The 27795-nt window shown below is 42.2% G+C and overlaps 2 protein-coding genes and 1 long non-coding RNA gene across 5 annotated transcripts in view; 2 read left to right on the forward strand and 1 right to left on the reverse strand.

Moving 5' to 3' along the window:
* Positions 1 to 789: 789 nt before the first annotated feature.
* On the reverse strand, positions 790 to 3794 carry LOC139791192 (uncharacterized). The gene is made up of 2 exons (XR_011723820.1): positions 3372 to 3794; positions 790 to 3276 (listed from the first exon to the last, which is right to left on the reverse strand). It is a non-coding gene; the product is annotated as an uncharacterized lncRNA (long non-coding RNA).
* A 121-nt stretch (positions 3795 to 3915) lies between these two features.
* LDHB (lactate dehydrogenase B) lies at positions 3916 to 13352 on the forward strand. Its single transcript, XM_071733152.1, has 8 exons — positions 3916 to 4055; positions 4904 to 5035; positions 6708 to 6825; positions 7698 to 7871; positions 9999 to 10172; positions 11356 to 11473; positions 12137 to 12260; positions 13003 to 13352. Exons 2-8 carry the CDS (start codon positions 4910 to 4912, stop codon positions 13168 to 13170), a joined length of 1002 nt encoding a protein of 333 aa, XP_071589253.1. The 5' UTR covers positions 3916 to 4055; positions 4904 to 4909; the 3' UTR covers positions 13171 to 13352.
* A 2088-nt stretch (positions 13353 to 15440) lies between these two features.
* GYS2 (glycogen synthase 2) overlaps positions 15441 to 27795 on the forward strand; it is a 49163-nt gene continuing 36808 nt past the window's right edge. Inside the window, exons 1-3 of one of the 3 annotated variants that reach the window (XM_071733172.1) lie at positions 15441 to 15611; positions 21843 to 22037; positions 26217 to 26441. In XM_071733172.1, coding sequence (XP_071589273.1) covers positions 26321 to 26441 — 121 coding nt within the window. In that variant the 5' untranslated portion in view covers positions 15441 to 15611; positions 21843 to 22037; positions 26217 to 26320. Of the gene's footprint in view, positions 15612 to 21842; positions 22038 to 25873; positions 26442 to 27795 lie in introns of those variants that run through there. The other 2 variants (XM_071733171.1, XM_071733170.1) reach the window with 2 other exon arrangements.

Raw genomic sequence — 27795 nt, forward strand, 5'->3', positions numbered from 1 at the left:
TTGCCAAACCAGGTCTTTTGGCAGGGCCAGATGTGTGTATCATATAAGTACTGCATTGCCCCATATCTCTCTTATTTATTTAGCAGCTCTTGTTTCTCCTAAACTCTTTAATGAGCCAGAACTATTAATATGGGGTAGTTTTTTTCTGAGGTAATTACAATTTTTTAAAACCATTTGTTTCCTCTGACATAAAAAAAAAATCATTAAATGAGATGACCACAAATCACTCCTACTACACTACAGTCCCAAACACTGAAACTAAGACCTCAATCCATCACAATGCAGGTTTGCAGGAAGAAGTCTCATTTGTTCACTTGCCATATATATATATATATATACATATATACATATGTATATATGGGATATATACATGTATTCCAGATATGCTTTCCTGTTCAGCTTCTGCATGCTTGTGCAAGCAGCTGGAGATATTGGGTACCTACATGCACAAGTGCCCCATCTTAGAGCATAAATCAAGACTATATTAAAAATGTGGGCTAGAACGATGAGTTAATAGGAAACTTTAATTTAAAGAGGAAAAAGTTTGTCTCTCACCAAGAACTTCAGCTTCAGACAATCACTGTGCAAACTTGTGCACACAAACAGGCGATGTATATTTGCCTTTTTTATTAATTACATTGTAAAACACTTAACTATTATGAATGTGTTATCTGTATAACACTGTATAATCTTTAAGCAAAGTTTAAACAGACACTGGGCCTATTGCCAAAAGTAAGGAACCATCCCTTCAAATAAAAGTGGGCTAAAAGGAGCTTACAGAACTGCCACTCCATGATAATTTTTCTTTATTGTGTGATGTATTTTCCCTTTGAATGGAAAATCCAGATAAACAAGCACAGAATGAAAACATAGGTGGACCAGAATTTTAATTCAGCATCTGACAGCATTGTGTGTGTCAGCACTTCGTGATTTCCAGTGGATTAATTCAGTTCTATGTATTTTACAAAGCTGGACAACTAATTCTTTTTTCTCTGTTACAGCTATGTGAAATAATGCTTAGCACATATCCATCCTGCAGTCTGATGACCTGATCTACCAGGTCTCACCCAGTGACAGAAGATCACTTTTTACCTTATGTTCTCCTGCCACCAGGTCCACAAGCCATGTTCCTGCAGTCTAATAATGGGTTCCTTCCCTTCCTAGGTTATATTCTTCATGATGTTTTTACTATCTTAAGACTACAGCTATCATCAGACCATCAACATTTTCTGTGGGAAACAGTTTCATTAATATGAGTTTTTCGAGTCATACCTCTAACCAGGTTTAATTGCAGTTTGTAGAAAAAGAAACAATGGGGAAATCCTACCCACTTTTTGTGTTTTGGGGAAGACTATGGGACAGATGCAGGTCGTGAAGTATATCAGACCTATCTGTTTCCACACTTTGTATATGAACCAAAAGTTAAATATGATTAAAATGTAGACACAAAAAGTGTTGTAACTGTAGGCAGGTTTGCAGACTAATTTATTTAGACCGTGTCCCTTAACACCAGGGTTTGTTCTTCTGTAAAGCTGAGCTTCATCAAAAACACCAGCATTGCCAAACTAGAGTTGGACTTTGGAACTGTGACCTGTCACCAAGAGACTTCCCCTGTGACCTCGGGGAGATCTTTTCACCTCTCTGTGCCTCAGTCCTCTATCATCTGGAATAATAAATAAGTAAATAACTAAGAGCAGGAGAAGGGAATAATTGTCTTTCTTCTCACATCCTGTACCTGCCTTGCCTATTTAGATCACAAGTGTTTCAGGGAGGGGATTGAATATCCTGTGGATTAACACTGCAAGGAAAATGAAACCTGATCTAAATGAGGGCCCAAGAGAGCTGTTGTAATGTGGTTAGCAATCCAGTCTGCCTTTAAGACCTCTAAGATCTTGCAGAAAGGAAACTGGCATTTTCCTCTCTACTTAATTACCAGTGCTACTATAATTGATTGCTGAATCAATGAGAGAAGGATCCTGTCCAAAGAAGACATAATGCAGCAGTGGACCTTCCTCACAACAGGCACTGGCAGGACAAGGACAGTCCCTTGCTTCAGGAGTGAAAAAACCTTGCTCTGATCCTTCCCCTAACCTCTGCTGTACCTTTTTTTCCCCCTTCCCCCTTCTTTTCTTAAAGTTCAGCTGTGCGTGTTGCTTTTTTGATTAGACAGATTTTTCTAACCCTTATATTTCATTATGTAATTATTACTTCCTTCCAGATCCCATTTCAGCTGCAGCTACCATAGGTTTCTTATAGCAAGATGCCACCTAAAGTGTCACGTGGATGGCTTCACTAATTTTTTTCCCTCCAGGGGACCTTTTGCAATGTCAAACAATGTAAAGATGCAAAGTAGGCCATGGTTAGACAGTCATTTAAAGCCAGCATTAATTGGTACTGCAGCCCAGAAAAGCAGGTTTCACCCCTTCTTTACCACTCATGCTCTCCCCCTCTCTCCTGCCGGCAACAGCCTTTGTATGGCTGCTTGGTCAGCCAGAGGGAATCAATCCAGTTACTGCTAACCAGGCAAAATACCTGGCAAAAATCAATAAAACACTAAAACTGGCCACAACAACAGAAAAAAAGGTAACCATAGTCTTTGGCAGGGATAGGCTCTCTGTTTAGTCACATTTAACCCAGTGACTTATTTAGGACCCTGGAATCTATGGCTATTTCCCCTCTTGTGAGTGAGTTAATCACATGTGATAAGAACATTGAAGCTTTCTTTTACTCCCCAATAAAACTTATTTTTCCACAGTGTTCTGCCTCTGCTTTCTCCATTGACAACTAGAAAGAAGTAATGTGACAGCACTAGGAGAAAATATTCCTCTTCTTTCCTATTTAGCACGTGCTGGTCCTGCAGGAATCTGTACAATTGCCTTCCTTCTCTGCTTAGCACCAGTGACAAATGGTGTGCCCAAACTTTCATTTCATCTCTTCCATAGGTGAGAGAAAAGGCACGTCAGATCATCTGATTTTTACTGTTACTTACAGTGACTGATGTGCTTATTACTTTAACAAGGCACAAAACTCTATTTGCGCTCCCATTCCACGGGGAATGAAGGGATGCTCTCCAGGGATGTGGGGAAAGAGCGAGAGAGCGTGTTATGGATGGGCCCTTCAGTAGCTGTAGAAGCAGGCGGAGGGGGCGGAGGGGAGGCTGTGGCACTGCATCACGTTACGTTCCTTCTTGCCAGGGCATTTGAGCGTGACTCCAGTCCTGGAGATCCATTCTCCGGTCGGGATTTGTTTAACCACAAAATATTCAACCGAAGTCACCTGCAGGGCAAAAATCAGAGAGCCTAAAAAGTCTCCGACTTAGAGCAACTTTGCCCCGAAATTAAACCGCGTAAAAACTCTTAATTTTCGTACACCTTCTAGCTTGCAGCGATTCCTCTGCACCTTCCTTCTGCCCCGCGACACAGAGGTAGCCCCTTCCCCACCTTGTCAGATAACTGCGAAGGGAAAACTCGGAGACGCTTCTGACGGAGCCCCGGGCTCTATGACTGCCACAAGTGGAGCAGTGCCCGGGGTCACAGCACTGACCCACTGCAGCCTCCCTGGCCCGGCCCGGCCCGGCCCAGCCAAAGCTGCACGACTGCCGGCTCAGCCCACCCCGCCGATTCAGCCCGCCCCGACTGCTGACACCACCGCTTCACCCTCCTGCGCGCCCTCCCGCCGTCAGCACAAAAAAAGGGTCGAGCCAGCGTTTCCCATCCCTGGGGGGCGGCCCTGCAGCCCCCTCGCAGCCACGCTGAGTAACTCACACCCCCCCAGCCCCCTTGTCCCGGCTATGGGAGGGGTGAGCGGGGAAGGGCGGGGGGGGAGACAGAGGGGGAGGCGGGGCGGCACCACCCTTGAGCCTCGGTCCTTAGCGGGGATTGAGCGCGGCGGCCACCGCCTCCCCAGTGGCACCGGGGAACGCCCCGGGGGGCGCGGCGGGGGCGGCTCGGGCCGGCCCGCCGGACCCGCCCCTTCCGCTGCGGAGCCCTCATTGCCCGAGCCCCCGAGTGCTGCGGTCGTGCTTCTCTCGCCTCTCACCGATCTGAGCATTGCTGGTGGGTACGGGGAGAGCGAAGCGAGCGGAGTTCCTCTCTCCGGGATGCTGGAGGATTCGCTCAGCCTTCCCTTCTTCGGGCGGCTCGCTCCGAGCATCCCTGCGTAGCGGGAGGATGGTGCCTGGGACGGGAGGGCTAGGGTGGCGGTAGGGTGGGCTGCCGGTGGCCGGAACCAGGCTGAGGGTCTGGGTGGGATGGTGGCTCCTGGCTCGGCCCCGGGCTGTAAGCAGAAGCCCGCTGTGTGACCTCGTGTGCCGGCCCGAGCCTGGCGGCGTGGGAGCTGTACGGAAGGATGTGGGGACAGGGGTGGTCGGAGACACGGGATGGGTTGTAGGCAGGCAGCCTTGGGGCTGAATGGAAACGATCCGGGGAAACCCCTGCGGGCTCATTGCTCTCAGCCTGGTTCGTGGGTCTGTTACCAGCCCCGCAGCCCTGATGTGCGCCTTGGGGGGAGGTGAGTGCCAAGGAGCCCTTAAGGCGGGAGCTATTTCTGCTTTCTGCTTGGGGAGGCTGTGGAAGCTCTGCGGACACAAGGGTATTGTGCTGCTAAAGGAGTCCCTGTGGCCTTCCAGCCTTTCGCAGGGCACTAGCGAATGCCAGGAGGGATGGGAGCCAGAGTCCTGCGGCCAAGGAGGCACGGGTGGGCGGATAAACCCGCGGGGTGGAGGGAGCTCGGTTTCCCGGAGCACTGCTGCTTCTTATATAAGCCGCTCTTTCGCACTTCCATCGGCGAAATTCCCGGCTGCGCCAGGTGACCGCTTCGGTTCGGAGCCTGGGTTTCGGTTTCCCGCTGGCTTGCTTTGACTCGGACTTTTTTTTTTTTTTTTTTTTTTCCTCTCTCCCTGGAGAACACCATGGCTACTCTCAAGGAAAAGCTGATGACCACCGTTGGCGCGGGACCCACAGTCCCGAACAACAAGATCACGGTCGTGGGGGTCGGACAGGTTGGGATGGCCTGTGCTATCAGCGTCCTTGGAAAGGTACGGCTCAAGGACGGGGCGGTGCGGGAGCTCCCGCTGCTGCAATCCTCCGCGCCGCCTCTTTCCTCTTAGCCGAGTGATGGGAAGTTTGGTAGCTTGGTACAGGAATGAATCACTGGCAGCCTGTGTAAGCAAGCAGTGACCTACACCCTTCATGCAAGGCTGACCTCCCCATTCAGTTTCTCTTTGTTCTCTCACCTCTCCCTCTGTGCTCAGCAATAAATCTCTCATTAGATAGTTATTTTGCAGGCTGCTGGGAAAACGTGGTGAGCAGTGGCTCCAAAGCCCCTGCCAGACTCCCTTTCTCTTTTAAATGTCCTTATTCTTCCAAAACAAAGCTGGAGTTCGCCGGGTGGTAGAGCTCTGCTGGGCAAAGAATGCAAAAAGAGTAGCAATCCGTGTGGAAAATGAGATAGGAGTAAGAAATACGAGTGTTTGCTTTTTACTCTTTAATGAATATATATTGTAACAACTGAATACACTGCAGTTCCCTAGAATAAGTTTCTTTGTTTCTGTCAAGCCCTTACTGCTTAGGAGACTTTGTTTCCAGAGATATCTTGGCTAGTTTTCAGAAAACAAAACCAGAGGGCTGGAATTCAAGGTTATGCTGACTTTTATCTGTTATTGCTTATACTGCTGCAGTGTAAACCATTTTTACAACAAACCCATCTGATTCTTGTCACTGAATTAGAAGTGGCTGTGAGTTGTGCAAAATGATGGGCTCCCCTAGTAACTTTTTGTTAAACGACGGCATTTTTTAGCTGAATTTTTCTATACTTTAATATTTAGATGCAGTTGTTTTAGATGGCTTTGGATTTTATAAAGTTAAATAGTGTAGTAATACCGATTTCAGTTTACTGGTGTTGTATTTACTATTCATTTGAATGACAGTAAAATTCCCATGTTGGTTATTTTTAGTTACTTGGAGTTAGAATTGTAACTGATGTTGCCATACTGTTTTTGAAATGACTGCAGTCACGAGTCAGTTCTGTTCAATGAGAGTAGCTTAAGCAGCATTTTGTGATTGTGTAGACTTGATTCCAGTGTGTGGTAATAATGAGCTGAATTATTCTCTAGGCAACAATGATGCAAATTCATGAAATTAGTCATTGGCATTATTCCACATCCTTTCTGTTTCAGTGAGACCTGGCCCCTTGAAGCTGCTGAGTCTTGAAGGCTGTTTTCAAGGTCTAGACTGAAAGTCCCCTATTATTAGACTGTGTGTGTAAAAATCTATATTTAATCACACACATACACACATGTCTTTTTAATTCTGCTTACACTTAGTTTAACACCCAGGGCTTCGGTTGAGAATAACTTTGAATTGATTGAAGGAATGATATAAGAGCGAATTTTAGATGCAGCTTTTATCCCAAAGTAAATCATGAAGTGCCTTATTACCAAAGGGCTGTGCACACAGACTCCCCACAAATATCTTTTTTTTGGGGGAAGTCTGCGTGAGTTTTATGAACCTGTGTTTATAGAAGCCTCTGACTTTGTTACTGAGACAAATCAAAACACTAAGGTAGTGCTATCCTGCTGCTTTACCTTTGGAGAAAAAATATTTTCAGATGTGTGATTTGTTACTTCAAAATAGAACACAGCTCAACTTAAGGGTGACTTTAAAATGCAATTTCACTGCTTCATTGACTTTGAATTTTGCTCTTATCAGGGTCTTTGTGATGAGCTGGCTCTGGTTGATGTTTTGGAAGACAAACTGAAAGGAGAAATGATGGATCTGCAGCATGGGAGCTTGTTCCTTCACACTCACAAGATTGTAGCAGACAAAGGTGAACCTCAGTTACTTTTTTAATACTGATATTCTCTGAATTTACTTAGTTGTGGAAAATTAGTTGTGTAATCCTAAAAAACTCTTAAGGATTTGCTGTTCAAAAGTTACGTGGGGAGAGTTTGGATGACTACCATAGCAATGGTAGTGGCTCTTAATCTAAGCTTTCTCTTACATTGCTAATGGCCACTTTACAGTTTTGGCCTTGTTAAGCAAAAATTATTTAAATGAAACTCTAGAGTCTCTTTGTAGAAGAAATAGTATTGTTATTTAGATAGTGGAAATGAGTACAATCGAGGCCTCAATCTCAAGATCCACATATTAATATATATTATGACAATGTAAAAGATAGTGCTGCATTTAATACTTATACCTTTTGGGTTTGAAGGTATGCACAGTTGGGAAGCCCACCATACTATCTGTATGAACACAATGCTATTGAAATTAGTGACAGCTCTGTTTTAACACATTTCTGTACCTTTTCCTTTAACACATTTCTGTACCTTTTCCTTTAACACATTTCTGTACCTTTTCCTTTAACACATTTCTGTACCTTTTCCTTTAACACATTTCTGTACCTTTTCCTTTAACACATTTCTGTACCTTTTCCTTTAACACATTTCTGTACCTTTTCCTTTAACACATTTCTGTACCTTTTCCTTTAACACATTTCTGTACCTTTTCCTTTAACACATTTCTGTACCTTTTCCTTTAACACATTTCTGTACCTTTTCCTTTAACACATTTCTGTACCTTTTCCTTTAACACATTTCTGTACCTTTTCCTTTAACACATTTCTGTACCTTTTCCTTTAACACATTTCTGTACCTTTTCCTTTAACACATTTCTGTACTTTTCTATGCTCTTCTATAGACTATGCTGTCACAGCCAACTCCAAGATTGTGGTAGTAACTGCAGGAGTTCGTCAGCAAGAGGGTGAGAGTCGCCTCAACCTGGTCCAAAGGAATGTGAATGTCTTCAAATTCATCATCCCTCAGATCATGAAATACAGCCCCAACTGCACCATCCTGGTGGTTTCCAACCCAGGTAAGGTCATGTTTTCCTAGAACACTTAAAAATTGTCTGTCAGAGCACTAGTGTTTTGTTTTTATCAGTCTTAAATACAAATTGGATATGGGAAGTTAATAGCTCTGTGGGGACGTCTGCCATGTAGTTGCTAATAGCAGAATACAAATATTGTACTTTCTGGTGCTCTGTATTCACAGCTTCTCATGGTGTCTGTATTTTAAAGGCATTCCTCCTGGTAATACTTGAGTTCTTTACATGCTTCAGCTTAAGCAGCTTAATATTTTTATCTCTAAGGGAAATGTCCATTTTACTTGTAAATGTTTATTAATTGACTTTTTTGTGTGTCTGGATATGGCCATATTTCAGGATGAAGAACTTGCCCTAGAGACTTGGCTATATTTTTAGGAAAGAATTTGCATGCTGAAGCCTATGATGAAGGAAAGGCCAACTGTACTACACAGTTCAGTTAGATTACAAAAGACTTGGTTCTAACTGATTTATAACTTGCATTCTCATTTGCAAGGATCTGATTAAACTGAGACAGCTTCAATACTTGGGTGGCTAAAGCTGACTGTAAACATCCTGACAGGCTTTGCAGGGTGCCTCTGTAGGACTGTGTTTGATCCAACATTTGAGTGGAGCCATTACTACAAAGCCCTGGCAATGAAGTGACACTTAAGGATAACTTGGCAGAGTCAAAACAGTGTATATTAAGGTAGAATCTCAGCTGGTAGTTGAGTAATTAGCTGGTCTACAATTAGTACTACTGAATAGTAGTCTACTGAGCAAGTGGCTTACTGTATAAGTACAGTAACTTAGGGTAATTTTAAACACTTAAAAATTGAACCGAGTCAAAGATAAAATTGTGCTTGTGTAACCAAGGCTGACATCAAATTATAGACCTTTCTGGCAGAGTAGCTCCAGGAGGAGAACTACAAACAATTCTGAAAAAGCAATGTGTATCATGCTTTTTCTCAAAACAGGTGGAGTTTTGTCCACCAGCCTCGCATAGTGGAAGTTTAACTGTGAGCCCATTAAAAGGGACTTCAGGGGTGCTGGTGCATCAAGGATGCTCACTGCATGTGTGTTGGTGTGTGATGTTCATGTCCTTCCCTGTTTAACTTCCCTGGTTCTGTCTGGACTCGGAGCACTGTCTGCAGCCTGTCCTGAGTGGGAAAACTTACTGCAGGCAAACAATGAGATGAAAAAGCTGTGCTCAAAAAGCCTGGATGCGTGTGTTGGTACCTGGAAGACAAGACTGTCCAGAACAATTGTATCTTGTTTGATAGGAGGGTTCTGTGTAGTCTCTACAGATTACTGTAATTTACAGGAACTGCTCCAGCTGAAACTGTAGGATAGCTATGCCTGGTCAGCATGCAGTTTGTATCAGCAAGGTGTGAACTGTACTGAGATGAGATGCTTTTGGTGTCTGAGTAGAGCAGATTATGTATTTCTGATCCATATGCACATATGTTCCCTTCTGAAAACTGGCTGGCTTTTGAGAGTTTTGGGGTCATAACTGCAGCCTGTTTATTACTGTTGCTTTGAGCTATGGGTTAGTTTTTCTCTGCTTAATACCCACCTGTCTGGCCCAAACTAGATTTCTTTTCCTAAAATTGTATTATCAGTTACACACACACTTAAAGCATGTTGCTTAACTGGCTTCTCACACTAGAGGTAATAAATGTAGAAACTGCTTAATGCACAAATTTGTTCAAGAAATTAAACTGAAATAGTTACAAACTAAAAATAGACTATGAAAATGTGAACCACGTTTGATTGCAAATTGCTTTTCCTCATACTGTGGTGATGAAGTGGAGGTAACTTAAATTCAAGACATTGCTTGAATTTTTTAGCTGTGTAAGTTCAGTCCTAATTTCAGATATCCCAGGGGTTTAGCTGTGAAAAAACATGTCCCTAGCTGGTAGGACACTAATCTCCAAAGACCTTCTTTGAATAGTAGCTCCATGGATCCTAAATTTCAAGCAGTCATCATATTTATTTTAATCCCCCAAGCACTCAGACCTAAAATACTTTAACTTTAACAGCTGCCCTCCTTATTGCCCTGCTACTTGCACTAAAGTAATTGAAGCATTCTTGGTGTATGTGAGTGGTTTAATTCACTGTGCATGTTTTTCTTTTCAGTGGATATATTAACCTATGTCACATGGAAGCTGAGTGGGCTGCCAAAGCACCGTGTGATTGGCAGTGGCTGCAATCTGGACACAGCCAGATTCCGCTATCTAATTGCTGAGAGACTTGGGCTCCACCCAAGCAGCTGCCATGGCTGGATCTTGGGAGAACACGGTGATTCCAGTGGTAAGGAGCAGTTCTGACCTCCCTGAGAATAAGCAATAGTGTTTAGAGGTTGAGGCCCAAGGGGTGTAACAAAGTTATGAAAGAACATGTGCAGCTGAGCTCAAATGTTATACTTCACTGTACTTTTAATGAAGATTTGAGTTGGGACAAGCCTGGGAAACCTAGCTACACTCTTATTAAACAAGTGATTGTGGCTGTATGATTAAACTCTGAAATGAAAAGAGCAATTTTGTTAGCCAAAGTTGAGTCCTGAAGTCTACAGCTTAACTGCTTCCATTTATTCCTCAGTTTTTGGAGTATCATAACAGCCCTGTAGTACAGTTCTCCTCTGAAGGCAGTATTAGTTCTTATTACATCAATGGCAGAGCTTGATGCAAGTAATAGAAAAAGCTGTTCTTATTACATCAATGGCAGAGCTTGATGCAAGTAATAGAAAAAGCTGTCAATCCAGGTTCAGGCTAACAAAATTATCTGTTACCATTTTTTTTTTTGTCTTTTCTCTTATAAAGATCATGGAGAAGATAGTTTAAAACCATGTGAAATCAAAGCTTATTTGTCTAAATTCACTTCATATATTTGAAGTCTGAAATGACACAGCAGAACATATATGGAGATTGGTACTGCTTTATATTTTACTGCTGTGTATTTCTAAGGGAGCCACCTTTTCAATGTCCTGTTGCATTTGATCGAAGTACAGTGTCTGAACAACAGTTTACTGAAGCCAACCCTAGGTTGTAATGAAAGCAGAGCTTGTCTGAGCTTATGTGGAGCTCATCTTCCTTCAGTGTTATAGCTTTTTTTGAAGTAACCCAGAAGTTTCCTACTTATTTCAGAGGAATGGAGAAAGAGTCTGCCTGTAAGATTCTGATATAAAGGGGGATGTGCAATTAAAAAAAATTAAAAAAAAAATGGTATGCGATTTTCTGGTAGAATTTGAGGTTTGACATCCAAAGTAGCTGTCTGCACCTTCAAGGGACTAAAGTGGTTCATGAGTTGCAATTGACTTATTGAAATACCCTTACTAAAATAGTCTTGTATTTGACCCCTGGAGTTCTCTAACTGTAGATAAATGAAACTTAAGATCTTCCTCAAATTTGTTGTTATACTTCTGGCTACTACTTTGTTTCTAGTTATCCTAGACAGGAAAAATGCTGTTGAACCTTAAGTCTTCTCTCTGTTACAGTGCCTGTTTGGAGTGGAGTTAATGTGGCAGGTGTTAGTCTCCAGGAGCTGAATCCTGCCCTGGGAACTGACAAAGACAGTGAGAACTGGAAGGATATCCACAAGCAAGTAGTTGAAAGGTACAGTGACTTGAGGAATAAGGTGATGCATGTGATGCTGAAAATAGTCAGGCTGCACTCTGCTTCCTCATCACAGCCTCTGCATTCTGCTCTGATACTTGTTCTCTCTCAAGCAGCTTCTTAAAGGGTAAAAGACTAAGAAAAGGTAGCATCTTCTGTAAGCAGGTCATTGGAGTTCATTTGGAGAACTTTGATTTAGGAAAATTTATATCTAGAGGTAATTATACATGTGGCTAAATCACTATGCTGGTACAAATTGTATGCAGATGTTGGTTAAAAAACCACCTGACTTCTAATGTTACCTATTCCAAACACACTCAAGAATGACTGCCACTGATTTGGATAGAGAACTTGTTCAGTTGTGGGTGTCTGATCTGCTTAAGAACTCTTCATAGATGGAAGCTATTTACCTTTTAAGATAATCTTATGAGCACAATAGAGTCTCTTCAGTATACCTATGGGGTACTGGCAGCTTTATACTATATCCTGTAATGCTGAAATACATAATTTTTACTTTAATGTCTTAATTTTAAAACTTATGTGTATCACAGTTTTAAGATTTTTTTTTTTTTAAATGGGAAACATTCATTTTTAATGACTTCAGACTTTGCATTCAAACAGTGTTTTGAAGTCATCTTAATGCAACTGTATCTGTTTCCTTAGTGCCTACGAGGTAATCAGACTTAAGGGATACACAAACTGGGCTATTGGCCTTAGTGTTGCTGAGCTCTGTGAGACCATGCTGAAGAACTTGTGCCGTGTTCATTCAGTCTCAACACTGGTAAAGGTAAGCAGTGCTGGCTAGTTTGTTGCTCTTTTTTTTTAAGGAAAAGCTAAATAGTCTCAATTAGTAAGGTGCTGAACAAAGGGAGCTTGTAAAGTACTGATTTGAATTTCAAATGACATTCACTGTTGCATGTTTTGATATTTTTGGTATCTTTGCCTCCCTGCCTCATGGAGCTGGAACAAAGTTCTCTGTGATCTACCCAATGTTGTGCTGTCCTTGGGTAAAGTTTGCCATGTGTGGCATGCAGCCTTGTTAGAAGGAAGTTGCAATGCAAAAATGGAAAACTTAATGGAGGCCCAGCTGCAATTTAATGATCCCCTGCTTAGCAAAGGTGCCAGGAAAGAGAGCTGTGTCCTTTTATACCTGGTGTTAACTGGAAGCATCTGGTCTGCACCAGCTGTATATAACCTCCTGTGCAGCATGGGCTGTGAGCAGGCTAAACTTAAAGCTCCCTCTGTGGTCAGACAAAAACCTGCTATATAATATTGTGTCTTGGAATTTTATCAGCTACATGCTGCATGTATATGAAGGTTTGAGGTGGGCTTTTTGAAATAAACCATTGCTATTGCCAGTCACTTGGTGGTCTAAAACAGCTTTGCACTTTTTAGCTTAGTTTAGTTTCCAGTTATGACTGGAAATAGAATTTTCTGCAGGCTGCACGATGATGAGCTCTGCTATATATAAACTAAAAGCAGAGCTGGGGTGATGGGTTCATGTCTGAGTGATCTCTTGTTTGTGGCAGGGCATGTATGGTGTTGAGAATGATGTCTTCTTGAGCCTTCCTGCTGTCCTAAGTGCCACTGGATTGACAAGTGTCATCAACCAAAAGCTGAAGGATGAGGAGGTGGCTCAGCTGAAGAAGAGCGCGGATACATTGTGGAACATTCAGAAAGATCTCAAAGATCTGTAACTTGTGAATGTTAGATTCCAGCAATAGAAAAAGTGTGTTGTGTGCAAATGTGGGCTCTACTCACTATTCATCTCCATGATTAACATTTAATGCTCTTCCAGACTGAGTTTTGTCCACAGTAGCTGAACTTATGCTTGCTGTAACGCACAGACCTTATGAACAAATAAAGCAACTTTCAGGCATGTTTTGTTGTCCTAGTGACTTATTTTCAGTATTTAAATTGGCTCCTAACATTAGCATTTTCTTCTAATGCTTGCCAGACTATATGGAACCATAGATACACACGCACATGTCCTTTTTAAAGGTTAGAAACAACCTGTGGAGGCATTTCACCAATACAACCTTGCTGGAATCCTTTTCTGCATTGTTCAGTTTCACTTTGGATGCTGTCTTAGTATTGTACACTCCCAGACTTGTTTCTGACATAGTAATTCCTATTTTTTACTGAGGGGTAGAGGAAACTGAGTGGGGATTTGCCTCTGGGTGACCTGCCAAAAATACAACAACACTTTTTATGCCATTAGCCTAGAAAAATGGTCCTGTAGATCCTCTCTCCTACACTTAGTTTTTTGTCTGTTATTGGTGTTTAGTTTTTATGATGTTCAGAACAAACGATTCTCTATTTGATTACCAAAGTCCAGTTTTCTTTTAAGTTTGACTGAAGTCCTATGGTATACAGCAAACTTGATCTTTAAAATTTCAGCATGATCGTTTCATAGGCCCTTAAACACTAGGGGGTTGGAGGGGAAGAGCTGTAAAACAAAAAATCATGACTGATTAATAAAAAACTTCAGTTTTATAGAGATACTAGCCAGAAAATAGCTAGTACTTGCTTGACACACAGATGTGCTCAACCTGAATGTCCAGGGGACAAAGAGTAGGGAAAGCTATCTTATCTTGTATCAAGTTTCAGATACAAGGGTCTGAGACTGAGAACAATTTAAAGGCCTTTCCTAGCTTCATTAAAACCACCTCAGTAGTGGACTAAAACACTTTCACAAGTGAGTAGCTTAGTTTTGTGGCAGCTTCTGCTTTCATAATTTGCTGTGCACATCTTAGTGGAAAGCTTTCCTGGGATAGATTACCTGGATAGATGTGTTAAGAACTGTTCATATCAGCTGTCATGAGGTGAATGGCATAAGCTGCTCCTGTTTGTAGGACACATCCATTAGCAATTTCCACCTGAGCACATATAGATGGTTATCTCACACAGTTCCTTCCTGGCTTTGTTCCTACGTAGCTCTCACTTAATGACATATTTAAAAACAATGTTGTGGGACATCTTGTGAGATTCTTGACTGATGTGTATGAAGAGGCATCAGTTGTCTCAGAGGACTCGGAGTGGGCTCTTCTCCCTTCTGATAGTGAATCTTTATTTCTAAAGGGTTCTTGTCCCTGATAGTATCAGTGTGCACTTCTTGCCCAGTTAAGGGTAGGGTCATACCTTGTTCTGTGGCCCAAAGAAGGCTGGGACACCCTGGAATGTGGTAAACAGTACTGAGCTGGGGAGCTACTGTCACCCAGTGTCTGGCAGCTGCTCCTGCAACCCCTGCTGAGTCCCAAGAGCCTGGTGTTTTGTTAGTGATCATAGATTGAAGAACAGGACAAATTCTGTGCCTAGACATTAAGCAAGCAGAGAGCTAATGCTCACCTCTGCTACAAAAAAAGGGGTCTGTTATAAAAAAAGGGTGACCAGATACGTATGAAGCAGGGAACAGAAGGAATGAGGAACAAATAAATATTGGTTTGCATGATAAGTACTCTGCAAATCAGCAGGCTTCCTGCACTAATCTACTTTTGAGGAGATGAGATAATGAAGGAAAATTTAAGAAATTTAAACAACACTGAGGTGGCTTTGCTTTGAGAGATTAGTTCAAAATTTTAGGTAGAAATAAGTATCTTAGGCTAGTGGATTTTGAGATTTTATAAAGAGGCTCTGATGCAAGTACTGTAATTTTATTGCAATTATTTTTAGTAGGAGACACATAATCTTGTCTCTTACTTTCATTGCAGTCACATGGCTATGGAATAGCTTCCTTATCTATGCTTGTGCAACACCAGCCTATCACTTTCTGTCACCTGGGAGTCTATCCATAATATAGTTTATATCATCCATATAAATTCCTTAATAACTTTTTGCCATAGTATTTTATCTCTAAAAGATAAGTGTGGTGTTGTTTTCTGAACATAATAGACTCATGTCTATCTTTTATATGCTTTGTTTGTACAGTACATTGATAGATGAACTTTGTTCTCATTTTATCCCATGAAAGACAATATAGGTTTTGACCACAGTCCTATGTGTCAAGAGGTCCCTCTGTCACCCCATGGTCTAACAGAAACCACTGTGGTGCTGGTGGACAGAGTGGGACAGCCAGTAAGGAGCAGCACAGCAGAACACTTCAGAAAGTGGTGAGGACAACTTGCTCTGCTCACATAAGGTAAGACCAGTAATATTATTTTCGTTGCTGTAAGGACCTAGATCCCCTTGCATTTGCAGGGTGTAGAGGTACAGTCTGCAGAATAGAAAGCCAGTCTTGCTACTCTGCAAATGTCAGTCAAGAGACAGGCAGATAATGACAGGCAGCAGAGGTGGGATGGGTACTACTGGTATGGTTGTGCCAGCTGAGTGGAACTCAGTCCTCTGAGTTATGCTTAGTGCCAGGTATATGCTATTACTGCTGGTTTGGTATCAAATATTTGCAAAGAAATGTGTGTGAAGGACAGAGATCTTGAGTTTTCCACCTGTGCATCCATAACTCAGAACTCTGAGAGAAATGAGTAGCATCCTTTGCTTTGTTATCAGTCTGCATAGCAAATGTGGGCAAGCTTAGTAAAACAACAGTGCTGTCAGTGGTCATCAGCCAGCACCCAAGCAAGAGCTGGGCTTGTTCTGAGCTCAGATGTGGTGCCAAATCAGCTGCTTTTTTTCAGTAGTCAATAAAAACAAGGCAGCGAATAAAAGGCAGGTTTGAAGAGTGAAATTCTGTTAAAAAGAACAGAAAGGTGTAAAAGGTATGGAAAAATTTTATATGTGTGTTTTGGTACAATAGTAATGCTTAAATGACTTTCATACTAGCTAAACCATGTAAGAGACTTGTGTCTAAATTGCCCACAGAGTTCCTGTTACCATTGTGTTTATGCACTTCATTTCAGTGTTCTGCTGGAAAAAAAAAAAAAAAAAAGCCATTTTCCCCAATTTACAGATATAGGTCAGAACACTTAAGCCATAAATTCCCAGTGGAATGTAGATGCTGAACTCTCACTGGTGTCAGCATGATCAGGAGCCCCAAAACACTTAAGAATGTGTCCAGAATGACACAATGCTGTAGCCTCAGTGTCTAATTTGGGGCTTTTCTTTCTTCTATGAACAGTTTTTCTCCACTGCACATCTGTGAATCCAGCCTTAAGTCAAAACTGTTAAAGCTTTTCAGAGATTACAGTAGTCAGGGTCTTCCTAAAATCCACACCAGTCATTGTGATATGCTACAATTTTATAAACCATTCCTAAAACACCATTGCTATGTTAGTTACTGTTTTGCGTCAGCAAAGGAGTCGTGCAAATAATTAACTTAGATTGGTCTATTGGAGAGGTCAGACTCTGGAGAGCTGGATTTGCTCAGTGTCTGAAATGAATAATTCACCTGCAAACAGAAGCAACAACGCAAAGTCTGGCCCAGGCAGTGGCAATGCAGCATAAGATTTTTGAGTTAATATTTTCTCCCTTACAGTCTCTTTAATATACATTTTTTAGATGTGTTTACACATTCAATATATGAGATTAACAAAATCCAGAATATTTATCAAAAATATCATGAAGGTGGGTTCCTACCAGCATTGGTTTCTGAAAAGAAGTATTAATAATTCTTGCTCTGTGAGATGGGTTAAATGAAAACACAAAGGGAAGAATAAAGACATTTTGCCTGAGATAGTTTTCTCTGTGCTGATAATTCTGTATTTCAGACAAGAAGACAGAAATGCAATGATTTCCACACTGTTCATTCAGCAGTCTCCACCAGTAGTAGATACTGGAGAACTCTCCCAGTATCACTGGGAATTAGGAATGATTACCATGTCTGAGAATCAAATCAAACCCCTTTTCCTACCCATACATAACAATAGATTAGTCTCTGATGTTCTCAGACTGAAGATCGTTCTAGAAGAGTATTTGTTTTCCTTCTGTTCATTTTACTGAGTTTGTTTTTCCCATTAAAAATTGTTGGACAATAGAAGGAAACAGAATTTTTAAATTACCTTTATACCGTGCCGATTCTGAATGCTGCATTTTTTGGTTTGTTGTTGGTTTGGTTTTTTTTTTTCTGTTTGTTTGTTGTTTTTTTTTTTTTTAATTTTATTTTATTTTAAAGATAAAAGTCAGAAAAATAAACAAACACCTCTTTCAACATGCTTCTAGGGCATTCAAAGCCAGTAGAGTGGTTCTCAGACAGAAAACAAGATCACAATCACCTTAGATCAAGTGCCTATATTCCTCTGGGTGGGATTTATGCTGAAGTTGTTTGTTGAATGGGGTGAAATTTCAACATGTTAAATTCCAATCTTAATACTGATGGTGGGATAATCTGTTTTTTACTAAGTCCTTACTCTCCTGAAAGTCCCCACTATACTCACATAGCTGAATGAATGGAAATGCCTCTTTCAGCACTCCACCTTTCAGTTTGCAGCATAGTCTTTCAAAGCATAGAAACCTTTGTTTGCTGTCAGAGAAGTAAAATGATGCAGCCCTGGCTCCTTGAGGAGATGCAGATAAGCTCTGTGAACCTGAACTGCCAACCCTGGTAACAATTCCTCCAAGGTCACACAAGGTAAGAGATGTACTAAAGAATTCATTCCTAGCCTGAACTTTTCAGCATTTCTATCAAAAAAACCCCAAAAAATGAACACCACAAACCCCAGAAACAAACTATCTCCTTCGATGTAACAGAAAGGAAGAATAATTATGAAAAAGAGAAACTCCCAGGATATTAGGCAAATGGGATTTAAGTCTTTCTTGCTGTTAAGAAGATACCACAAGATACACCAACACACTGACAAATCCCCATGCTGAATATGATAGAAACACTGTGCTGACCCCAGGAAAAACAACTACAAAGCACATTTGCATGTGTGTATCCATGAAAGTCTTTGTGTCCGAATTATAGGTGTGGCCATGGCACTGTAAAATAGAAAAGACAAACAAAACAGTGTATTAGTCTTGTATTTTACTTTTACAAGCTACAGCCATACCAAACATCACACAGAAAAACTTAGTGTTTCTCAGAAATTGTGTTTGCCTGTGCCTGTGCATTTATTTCCCAAATAATCAGGGGGCTTTTTTCAGTATCTGGCACCTACTGCCTGGCTGGAGATACAGAAAGGGAGACAGCTCTCAGAGAATGTGGACTCTATTTCTTTCCATCCTTTGTGAAGAGATCACTTTAGGTGATCTCTGGCATGAGGGGTCCTAAAAATGAGATAATTCCCAAATCTCTAGTCACACGGGAAAATTGTATATATAATTTGTAGTATAGCTTTTATGCATTTAACAGTCTGGTCCCTCAGATGGATACTTGGTCATCAGAGCATGAGTGGATTCCATGACACACCAAACAAGAGACATCCATTTCAGGTGGTCTGAGAAGCTGACTTCCCCAGCTCTGCAGAGCACTCTGACTTCTGCTGCTTCCTCCAGGAGGGTAACAGGAGTTAGCCTTCAGGCAAGGATCAGCTCTCCAGGGCAAGTTTAGTGTTAATCCTTTTGGATCTGGTTTTGAAAAGAGGATGCCAGGGTACCTTGGGCACTCAGCTGGATCCTGCAACTTAGATAAACATCAGAATGTTATTTTAAGTCTTTTGTTGGGTGTGTCACTGAGTCCACTCTTTCAATGCCATTTTGGGACTAAACATAGATGTTACTGAGAAAAGTCAATTGTGTCACATCACTCCCCAAAACTGAAAATGTTTCATAGCTTCTTCTCCCTGTTGCCCATCTCAGAGTCACTGTAGAGCCATCTTCTAACTGGAAGGAACAATTATCCACTCGTGTGAGATTTGGAGCATTTTTTGGACTTGCACAAAGCAGGGGTGAAGGCCATCTCTTCATAGTTGCAGTGCTCTGAACTTGCTGGATTCAGGCAGGCAATTAGGGCTGGCCCTAGAACATTTCTGAACAACTCCCTAATATTCCCTAAACTCTGCAATGACCCTAAATGACCAATGTGCTAGAAAAATGAGCTATGCTCTCAATGAGCTGTTTTCCCTGCACACAGCTTTGTCCTCCAGCAGCTTTCTAGTGTGCTGCTAACAATGCCAGGGAACTCTCAGCTGACCACTCAGCCAGCCCCACTTCTCATGGTTTTTGCACAGCAGATCCAGAGGCTCAGGAGAGCCCAGTCAGTAAAGATGGAAATGGCAGCAAAAAGGAACAGTTTAGCTGATGGGGTCTGATTCCCCAACAGCTGAGGCCCATATGATCAGGCCTGAAGATGCCAGCCATTGCAAAAAGAGTGGTCAGCAACACTCCTAGGGGATCATATGCTATTTTGAAGCATGAATTTCTTTTACTTTCATAGGTATTCTGCTGTGGCAGGAAAAAATTGTTTAGCTATTTGTCATGCCACACAGCTGCTATTAACTTTTCATCAGTAATTATAGTTTTGAACAGGCAGTGTTCTCTCTAAAACTAAATTATTCCTTTCATGGCAGCCCAAATCCCATGAATACAATGTATATTTTTTATTAGTATTTTAACATATATATACAAAATTATTTGTAGTGCTGATATAAATTGATGTCTATTGTTCTGTGGCTTTAAGTGGCATATAGGCATATACAATTATCCTTGATACATTTGGGATTTGGAATTAAGGAAGTCTGTACCCATTAGGGAGTATCCTCAGCCAGGGATTTCTCAACAACCATTTGCCCCAGAAAAGAGGGGTTTGAAGTTGAGTTGGAGGCTCAAGTCTTCTACCAAGGTTGAAGTGCTTAATAATACACGATTTTCTAGCCTACAAGATTAGGAAAGTGAGATCAGGTTGATAAACACTTACAATCCATCAGTATATCTGAAAAATCAACTAACTGGTAAGGGGGTATGCATCCCCATCAACAGATTTTTCTAGAGTTCCCTTAAGTAAGCAATTTACTTTGCATATTGAATGGAGCAAAATTATAGCTATGTCTCAACTAGAGAAAGAGAAGTAGCAAACAGACGTGTCCTGTTTTTATCAGCTACTAGGACCTGTATGTAAAGCTCCCAGAGGTTTTTGCCAGACACTTTTACAACAAATTTGACTGTGCTTCAAGAGTAAAGACCCTCAATATTTCAAGTAATCTTACCCATACCTGTACACTCCTACATTTCTAAAGTATTATATATCAGGGAAAGTGTGTCCATCATATCCAGTTCTCCCACTGGGTTTCAGACTACATGACAGCTTGGCAGCTGGTGGGCTGCTGGTGGGCATCACAAAGCCCCTTTAGAAAAGGAGGAGGATGCTAAGGAACAATCTAGACACATCACTTAGGCAAGTTTCCTCTATTATTCCAATTTTTTTACCACTTTGGGATTTATAATGAGGTTTACTAGATTTGCTAGAGGTATATTAGATAATGAGGTTTACTAGACACTGGCTTAAGACTTTACCCTTTCTCTTTAGAAGGGTTAAAAACAAGTGCAGCTGACATTTTACTGTGGTTGTATAACACAAAACTAAACCACAGAAAATAGAAGTTTTCTGCCTTAAAATTCTGGATATTTTTCCCATTTAAGTAAAAATCTGAGGGGTTTTTTTCTGTAATACTTCTTGGGAGGGGCCTTTCAATGGAGTCAAAGTGACACCTACATCACATGGAGATCAAAGGAACACCTCTAGAAATTAGGTAACTGAAGACAGAAAATACCACAATGAAGTTCAGAAGGGGAAAAGAAAGACGGGAATAAAAACCTGAAGTGGGAAAAAAAAACTACTGCTTTTTTTTTAAGCCAACAGCATCCTCAGCAAACAAATGTCTGCAATGTGTCCCTTTAGAAAAGAGTGGATATTATTTTTAGGGGTACAAAATAAAGTTTAGCCTTGAAGGTCTTTTAAGTTTCTTCATAAGGGTTGCTCTAGCCTTGGCAGCCCACACTGCAGAGTGCTGAGAGCTGATTTTACTGAGGTTCCTGTCTTTGCTCTTCTTTTCCTGCTATCCCTGTGTTTCTCAGCCTGAGGCACCGGCTTTTCTTATAGACAGAGATTCCCTCATTTTGCTAATGGTGTTGTAATTCTGTTTCCACAGGCTTTATAAAGCTAAGGATTGTCATAAACTAGGATTTAGTGAGAGAGATAAAGGAGCTTTTTGGCGAAGCAAAGCAACAGACGCAGGAGAACTCGTGTATACCACCAGAGCCACCTGCTGCTGAATTTCGAAAGTGCGGTGTGTTTTATCAGTAATTGCTACAAACCATCGTAGTTTCCTCCTGTAAAATTGGATTCAGTGTTTATGAGCATTTTTAACATCTATGTCTTTCTTCTTTTTGTTTTTTTTTTCTCTTTTCCTTACAGTTAAGCAGGCAAAGCTTGCAAACGCAGCTACATTCAGAACAAGCCAGACCTAGACATTTGTGTCATTATGAACTCCCACACATTCAGAGCGTTTCTTCCTCTAACATGCACTTTTCTGATTTGCAGCTGGGGAGGCTGAAGTTGAGTTTCCATCAGAAAAAACTGTCTGAAGTGGTTCTTCTGGAGAGACTGTGGCGTGAAGACAATATCCATGACTCACTTCCTGGGGTGATGTGCTGAGTTAGTGTTTGCAGAAAACTTGGCTATACCAAAGCAGAGGGTGTTAGACCAAAGTGTGCAGAGAAGAAAATATCCTGGCAGGTAACAGTTTCAAAAAGAGCTTTATGTAGAGCAGAATGCATAGCATTGTCCTGGCATTGCTGCTTCCAGAGAAATGTAGGAAATTTGGGATAATTAGTACACGTTTTGTATGATTTCATATAATCATAGAATTGGCTGGGTTGGAAGGGACCTCAGAGATCATCAAGTCCAACCCTTGATCCACTACCGCTGCAGTTACCAGCCCATGGCACTGAGTGCCACATCCAGTCTCTTTTTAAATATCTCCAGGGACAGAGAATCCACCACTTCCCTGGGCAGCCCATTCCAATGCTTGATCACCCTCTCAGCAAAGAAATTCTTTCTAATGTCCCACCTAAACCTCCCCCGGCAATGGGATCATTTGTATGATCCCTTCAAAGACCTTGCAGACTCAGATTTATTATTGCTCAGTACCCTTGCAAGTGACATTATTTTGCTTCCTTGGGCTGAGAAAAACTTTGATGGGATAAAAAATTATGTTGAGCAGAATTGACTCACACTGAATAATGCATTACCAAAGGGCATTTGTATACTTTGGTGATATAAGCAACATGGGAATGTGGACAGGCCAGACTCACAACCAGTTTTGCAGGTTTCCAGATTTCTGGAAAATATTTTAATCAATGCTGTAATTTAAAAAACACTATTTTGGGTAGCTTTCCATCTTCCCACTTCAGCCATTGTCCTATGTTTTGCTGAAAAGGAACATACAATTATAGTCACAACCCTTCCCTGTCTCTGTGACAAAAATGACACATTCTAGTGTTAGCAAAGTGTCCCTCTCACCACTTGCACTTCACATGGAGGACAGTGAGTGGCTGCCCTTCTGTTTTTAATGTCAGAATATAGCTTTTCTCCCAGAGAGCTCATTTTGCTGTAAGTGCACAGCTATAGGCATTACCTCCTTTATGACAGTAGACATGGACACCTCCATGTGCATCACAGAGCTCCCACACTTAATCCTGGCAGGCCATAAATGTAATGAATAGGGTCTTTGTCCTCTAGCAACTAAGAACATTTTCAGAGATCAAAGGTTTTGTACTGGCTGTTGGATCAAATCTTTCATATGCTTTTCCCCCACTAGTAACTAGTAAGCAGGAATCTGGGATGCCACTGTGTGAAAAAAGGCTACTTTAAGAAATGTAAGTTGGATAAAGTGAGCTGTACTCAGAATATGAAGGAGGACTAATATTTATGGGGCTACGAAGCACTTTTTATCAGATCAGAAACACTTAAAAAGACCCATGAGTATTATCTACAACCTGCAACAGATGAGTTACATGAGTTGCCCAGGTTCACCCAATGATGGTCTTACCAGTGCTTGTGAAATTATCTTGTGGTATCTAAGGATTCTTTCAAACTCATTCTCCAAGGTTTAACATGTTACATCGTCTTTTCAAATATAAAAAGTAAACCAAGTATCCTCTTACTACAGAAGCTGTAAAAATGTGACACCCAAGAACCTGAGAACCACAGACTATATAAGGACCTTAAAAAATTATTATTATTACAGCTTCAATTAATTGTGCTAGAAGTGTTTGTATATTTTTTTAGGCTTTTGATGCTTAGGGAAAGTGAAACATCAGTGAGCCAGTGCCACTGTTTATCTGACATGAGTATTAGAGGTTTGCTTGTTATCATCACTGTTGTTAGTCTGGAGAAGAGGGGGAGACCTCAGGGGAGGTCTCAGGGGAGACCTCATCACTCTCTACAACTCCCTGAAAGGACGGTGTAGCCGGGGGGGGTTGGTCTATTCTCCCAAGTAGCTACCAGTAAGACAAGAGGGCATGGACTTAAGCTCTGCCAGGGGAGGTTTAGGTTGAATATTAGGAAAAAAATCTTTCCAGAGAGGGTGGTCAGGCATTGGAATGGGCTGCCTAGGGAGGTGGTGGATTCTCCGTCCCTGGAGGTTTTTAAAATGAGACTGAACGTGGCACTCAGTGCCATGTCTGGTACCCGCAGTGGTAGTGGATTAAGGGTTGGACTTGATGATCTCAGAGGTCTTTCCCCACCCAGATGATTCTGTGATCCCTACAGAGGCATTTGGTGCCGGCAGTTTGACTTCAGCACCTTGAATGAGGTTCTAAGGTCTGCAGGGGTGAGCAGCACCCACCCAGCAGCGACAACAGGGCCCATGCATCCGCCAAGTCTCCCTCTGGGAAGCTGCAGCTTGAGAGAGTTACTCCTAATGAGCGCAAGCTGGCATGAGTTCCTCAGGCAGATCAAGATGAGTTCCCCACCTCATTTTGGCTAAATAAAAGTTCATACGTAGCGTCGGACACCACTAACAAGGGCAGGGACCCCCCCCAGACACCCCAGCGGCCGCCCGGCCACGGCGCCAGGGGAGGCGGGTGAGGAGCAGCCTGGCACAGCGGGCGCTCGGCGGCCTCCCCTGGCGGCACAAAGGCGGAGCGGCAGCCTTGGGCCCGGCCTGGTGCTGGGGTTGCCCGTGAGGTTGTCGGACGCGTCGTCTCCTTTAAAAAATGCCCGGTTTCGCAATGTGCCCGTTGAGGCAGGGGTGATGAAACCCGCTGTGAGTAGGAGGGGTTTTCGGGGTGCTTTGTTTTATCTCCCCCGCTCATCACCTGAGGTGGGCTTTGCGGGAAGGGTGGCTGCCAGCCTTGTCCTCAGGGCTGACAGGGAAAAATGTGACTCGGGCAGATCTGATGGTTCAGAAAAGAAGTGAGACTTAGAATATTACTGTTCTTTATTTTAGGTAACACGATTTTTAACCTGTAGAATAATATATCTTCCTACCTACTCCCAAGTAGTAAAAGGCACAGCAGGTCCAAAAATAATGGGAAGTGTAAGGGACAGAGCAAGTGACTGTCCCTCCTCGGGGATAGTTAGCCATTAAGGTAGGCTCAGCTGTGTTATGGCTAAGAGGCTTCTGTGCAGATGGGCTGCATGTCTTCTAAACCACTTGCCTTGGACTTGGTTGTGTTACAGACTCAGAATGGTTTGGGTTGGAAGGGATCGTAAAGATCATCTAGTTCCAGCCCTACCCTGCATGGGTAGAGACGCCTCCCGCTAGACCAGGTTGCTCAAAGCCCTGCCCAACCTGGCCTTCAACACTTCCAGGGTCTTCAGTGAGCTCAGATCCTTTTCCTCCATGCTACTATGTAGTTCCTGACTGCTGATGCAGTGTTGTCCTCCATAGCACCAGAGATGCCCTGGATTTTACCTGGAGATCAGATTCAACTAACACAGCCATCCCAGAAGCACTGGTTTATCAACCAGACACATTAAGCACATAAGCATCTTCTAACCAGGCAGCTCCTCTGTGGAGCTTTGAGGTTCTCAGGTTGTGAGTTAGGACCAACATCTCTGCAGGTGTGTGTACACTGTTTGTGGCATCCCAGCTCTGTGCGGGGGCAAGATGGACATAATGTTCCCCAATTTATGACTCCCTGGTTTCCCTGGGCAGGGGACATGGGACCAGAGGCCTGAAAAGAGTATTGGCATAGAAAAAGAGAAGTCAGGCAGAAAATCAGGGACCAGAACTACAAGAACATCCAAACTACGTGCCAAAGTAGGGATAGAGTCTTTGTAGTTCTGTTTATAAGAGCTCTTGGGGCTGCTCAAGAGCAGAATGAAACCAACAGCTTGTGTAGAGCCCTGGGAACACAGATGGCATTAATTGTAGAAGAAGGGTATGAGGTAAGCTAGTGCTTCCAGACCAATGAACTGATCAAGAATTGGTAACAGCATTTAACCTGGCAAGTAATCTAAGACATTCATGGAGAATGAGTCTACTAACCCAGCTGGTAAGTGGCCACCAGCTAGAGAAGGTCCTCAGCTGTAAATGGGAGGGTGTAGCTTGAGGGGAGGACTCAGAGGCTGGACTCAGATAGGTGGTGAACTAAGAGTCCTCCTTTGGAGTTTGCTCAGGGCAGTACTGAATTTACAACTGCTGAGTTTCAGTTGTCTCTGAGGTGGCAGGTACTGAGAGCTGTGGCCAAGGACCTCAAACCCAATTTTTATCTTTCTCTAAGAGAAGAAAGAATCCTGGCTCCAAACCAGTCAAGACCTTTCTCAGGTCAGTCTTAGATTCTTACCTTTACCAGCAGCTGCTTCTCAAGCCCTGAGGATTTCATTGAGCCAATTTAATGCAGGTGGTCAGACAGTTTAAACTCATTAGCTCCCAGCTATCTGAATAATTTTCTTCTTGGAGCACAGAACGCCAGCAGACTGCTCTAACCAGAACTGCGGAGAACTTGCCACATTAACTGGACATTTGCTGACTGCTGTGGTCAGTGGTGAGCATTCAAGGGCTGAAGATAATGCCACTGGCTAGATCACTATCCATGACCTCTCTTAATGGGCTTCCTCAGTGGGAGGATGAAGAACTACCAGTGGAGGATTTGTTGCTCTTTGAAGTTTCTTGGGAAGTTACCAACAAAGGTTTGTACAACACTCTTAGAGTTAATTTTGCTGGTTTTGTGGGAGCAGAGGGAGGGGTGAAGGGCTTTGTTAAGGAGGGCATTAAGGGGAGATTGGGGAAAAGTGGGCTGCAAAATTGTTGTACTGGAAGGAGTGCATGTGGCATTTGTGTGTAATTGTGTGTGCTGGGCATGGGCTGCATCTTCCTGTGCTTGTGTGGAATGAGCCTCTAACAGGGACCTCTGCGTGTCTTTACATGTTTCAACACCATTTATGTTGTTTAAACAAACATCTAAATGTTATTACTGGATGTGCTGATGTATAGATTTATAGATGTTACTTTGTAAATATTTGTATTTTACCTGCCCTACATGAAAACACATGAAACAGACATTGGACCTGGAGCAGTTTAGCAGTCTCCCTCAGCCTTCAAGAGCAGTGTGGAGAAGAGGCCAAATTTGAAACAGATAGAAATAAGCATAGCTGAATTGAAGCCACTGATCAAAAACCAGAGGTCAATGACCAGCTGAAACCCTTTTTGACTGGCCTTTGCAAACACAGGTGGGGCCTGACAGGGACTTCATGCTTTGTGCACGTGTACAGATAGAAAATCCATTCACTGCAGGAAGCTTGTCAGGCTGAGTGCATGCTGCTTTTTATGCAAAAATCTTTCTGCTTCCATTTCTAATTCATCAGATGCTAGGTGCTGTTCACCAAGGGGTGATCTGCTCTATTTTTGCCATGAAAGTGAATTAATATGAGTAAATGATTGACCTCATCTGTCTTACTTTGCTGACAGATAAATAGATTAGTCAGGAGAGAGGATCTATAATCTGTTAAGATTTTAACTCTAAAGGGGAAATGTGTGTGAAAGGAACAGACAGTGATAGGGTTTAGCCCCAAGGTGAAACTGAAATTCATATTTTGTGGTAGCTTCTGTTATTTAAGCTGCAGGCTTTTACATTCCTTTTCACAGGGGGAGTGAGTATTATCAGTACACAGAGGTAGTACAGAGTAACTTTTGCACTTCAGATCCCTGTGGGTTTATTTTTCAGTAGCTTCAGTCAAACTTTTTGAGGGACTTTACTATGATCAGAATTTTGAGCATGCAGCATTTAGTTTTGCAGTGTTCATGGTAACTTAAGGCACTGGCAAGCAGATGGCAGTAGGAATCTAGAAAATTAAGGTGTTCTTGTCTACATCTCTGAACTATATATTTCTGAGTCATCTGGACTCACTGGTTACAGATATCTTGCAATACTTCTGTGCAAAAACTCTCTAATAAGCCTATTTCAGCTTATTTTTTCTGGGAAATTCTTGATACTGACAGGTTTTTTTCTGTATTTTCCAGGTAATTGAATAACTAAATCACATG

This window comes from Heliangelus exortis, chromosome 1 (genome assembly GCF_036169615.1).
Source record: "Heliangelus exortis chromosome 1, bHelExo1.hap1, whole genome shotgun sequence".
Taxonomy (NCBI): domain Eukaryota; kingdom Metazoa; phylum Chordata; class Aves; order Apodiformes; family Trochilidae; genus Heliangelus; species Heliangelus exortis.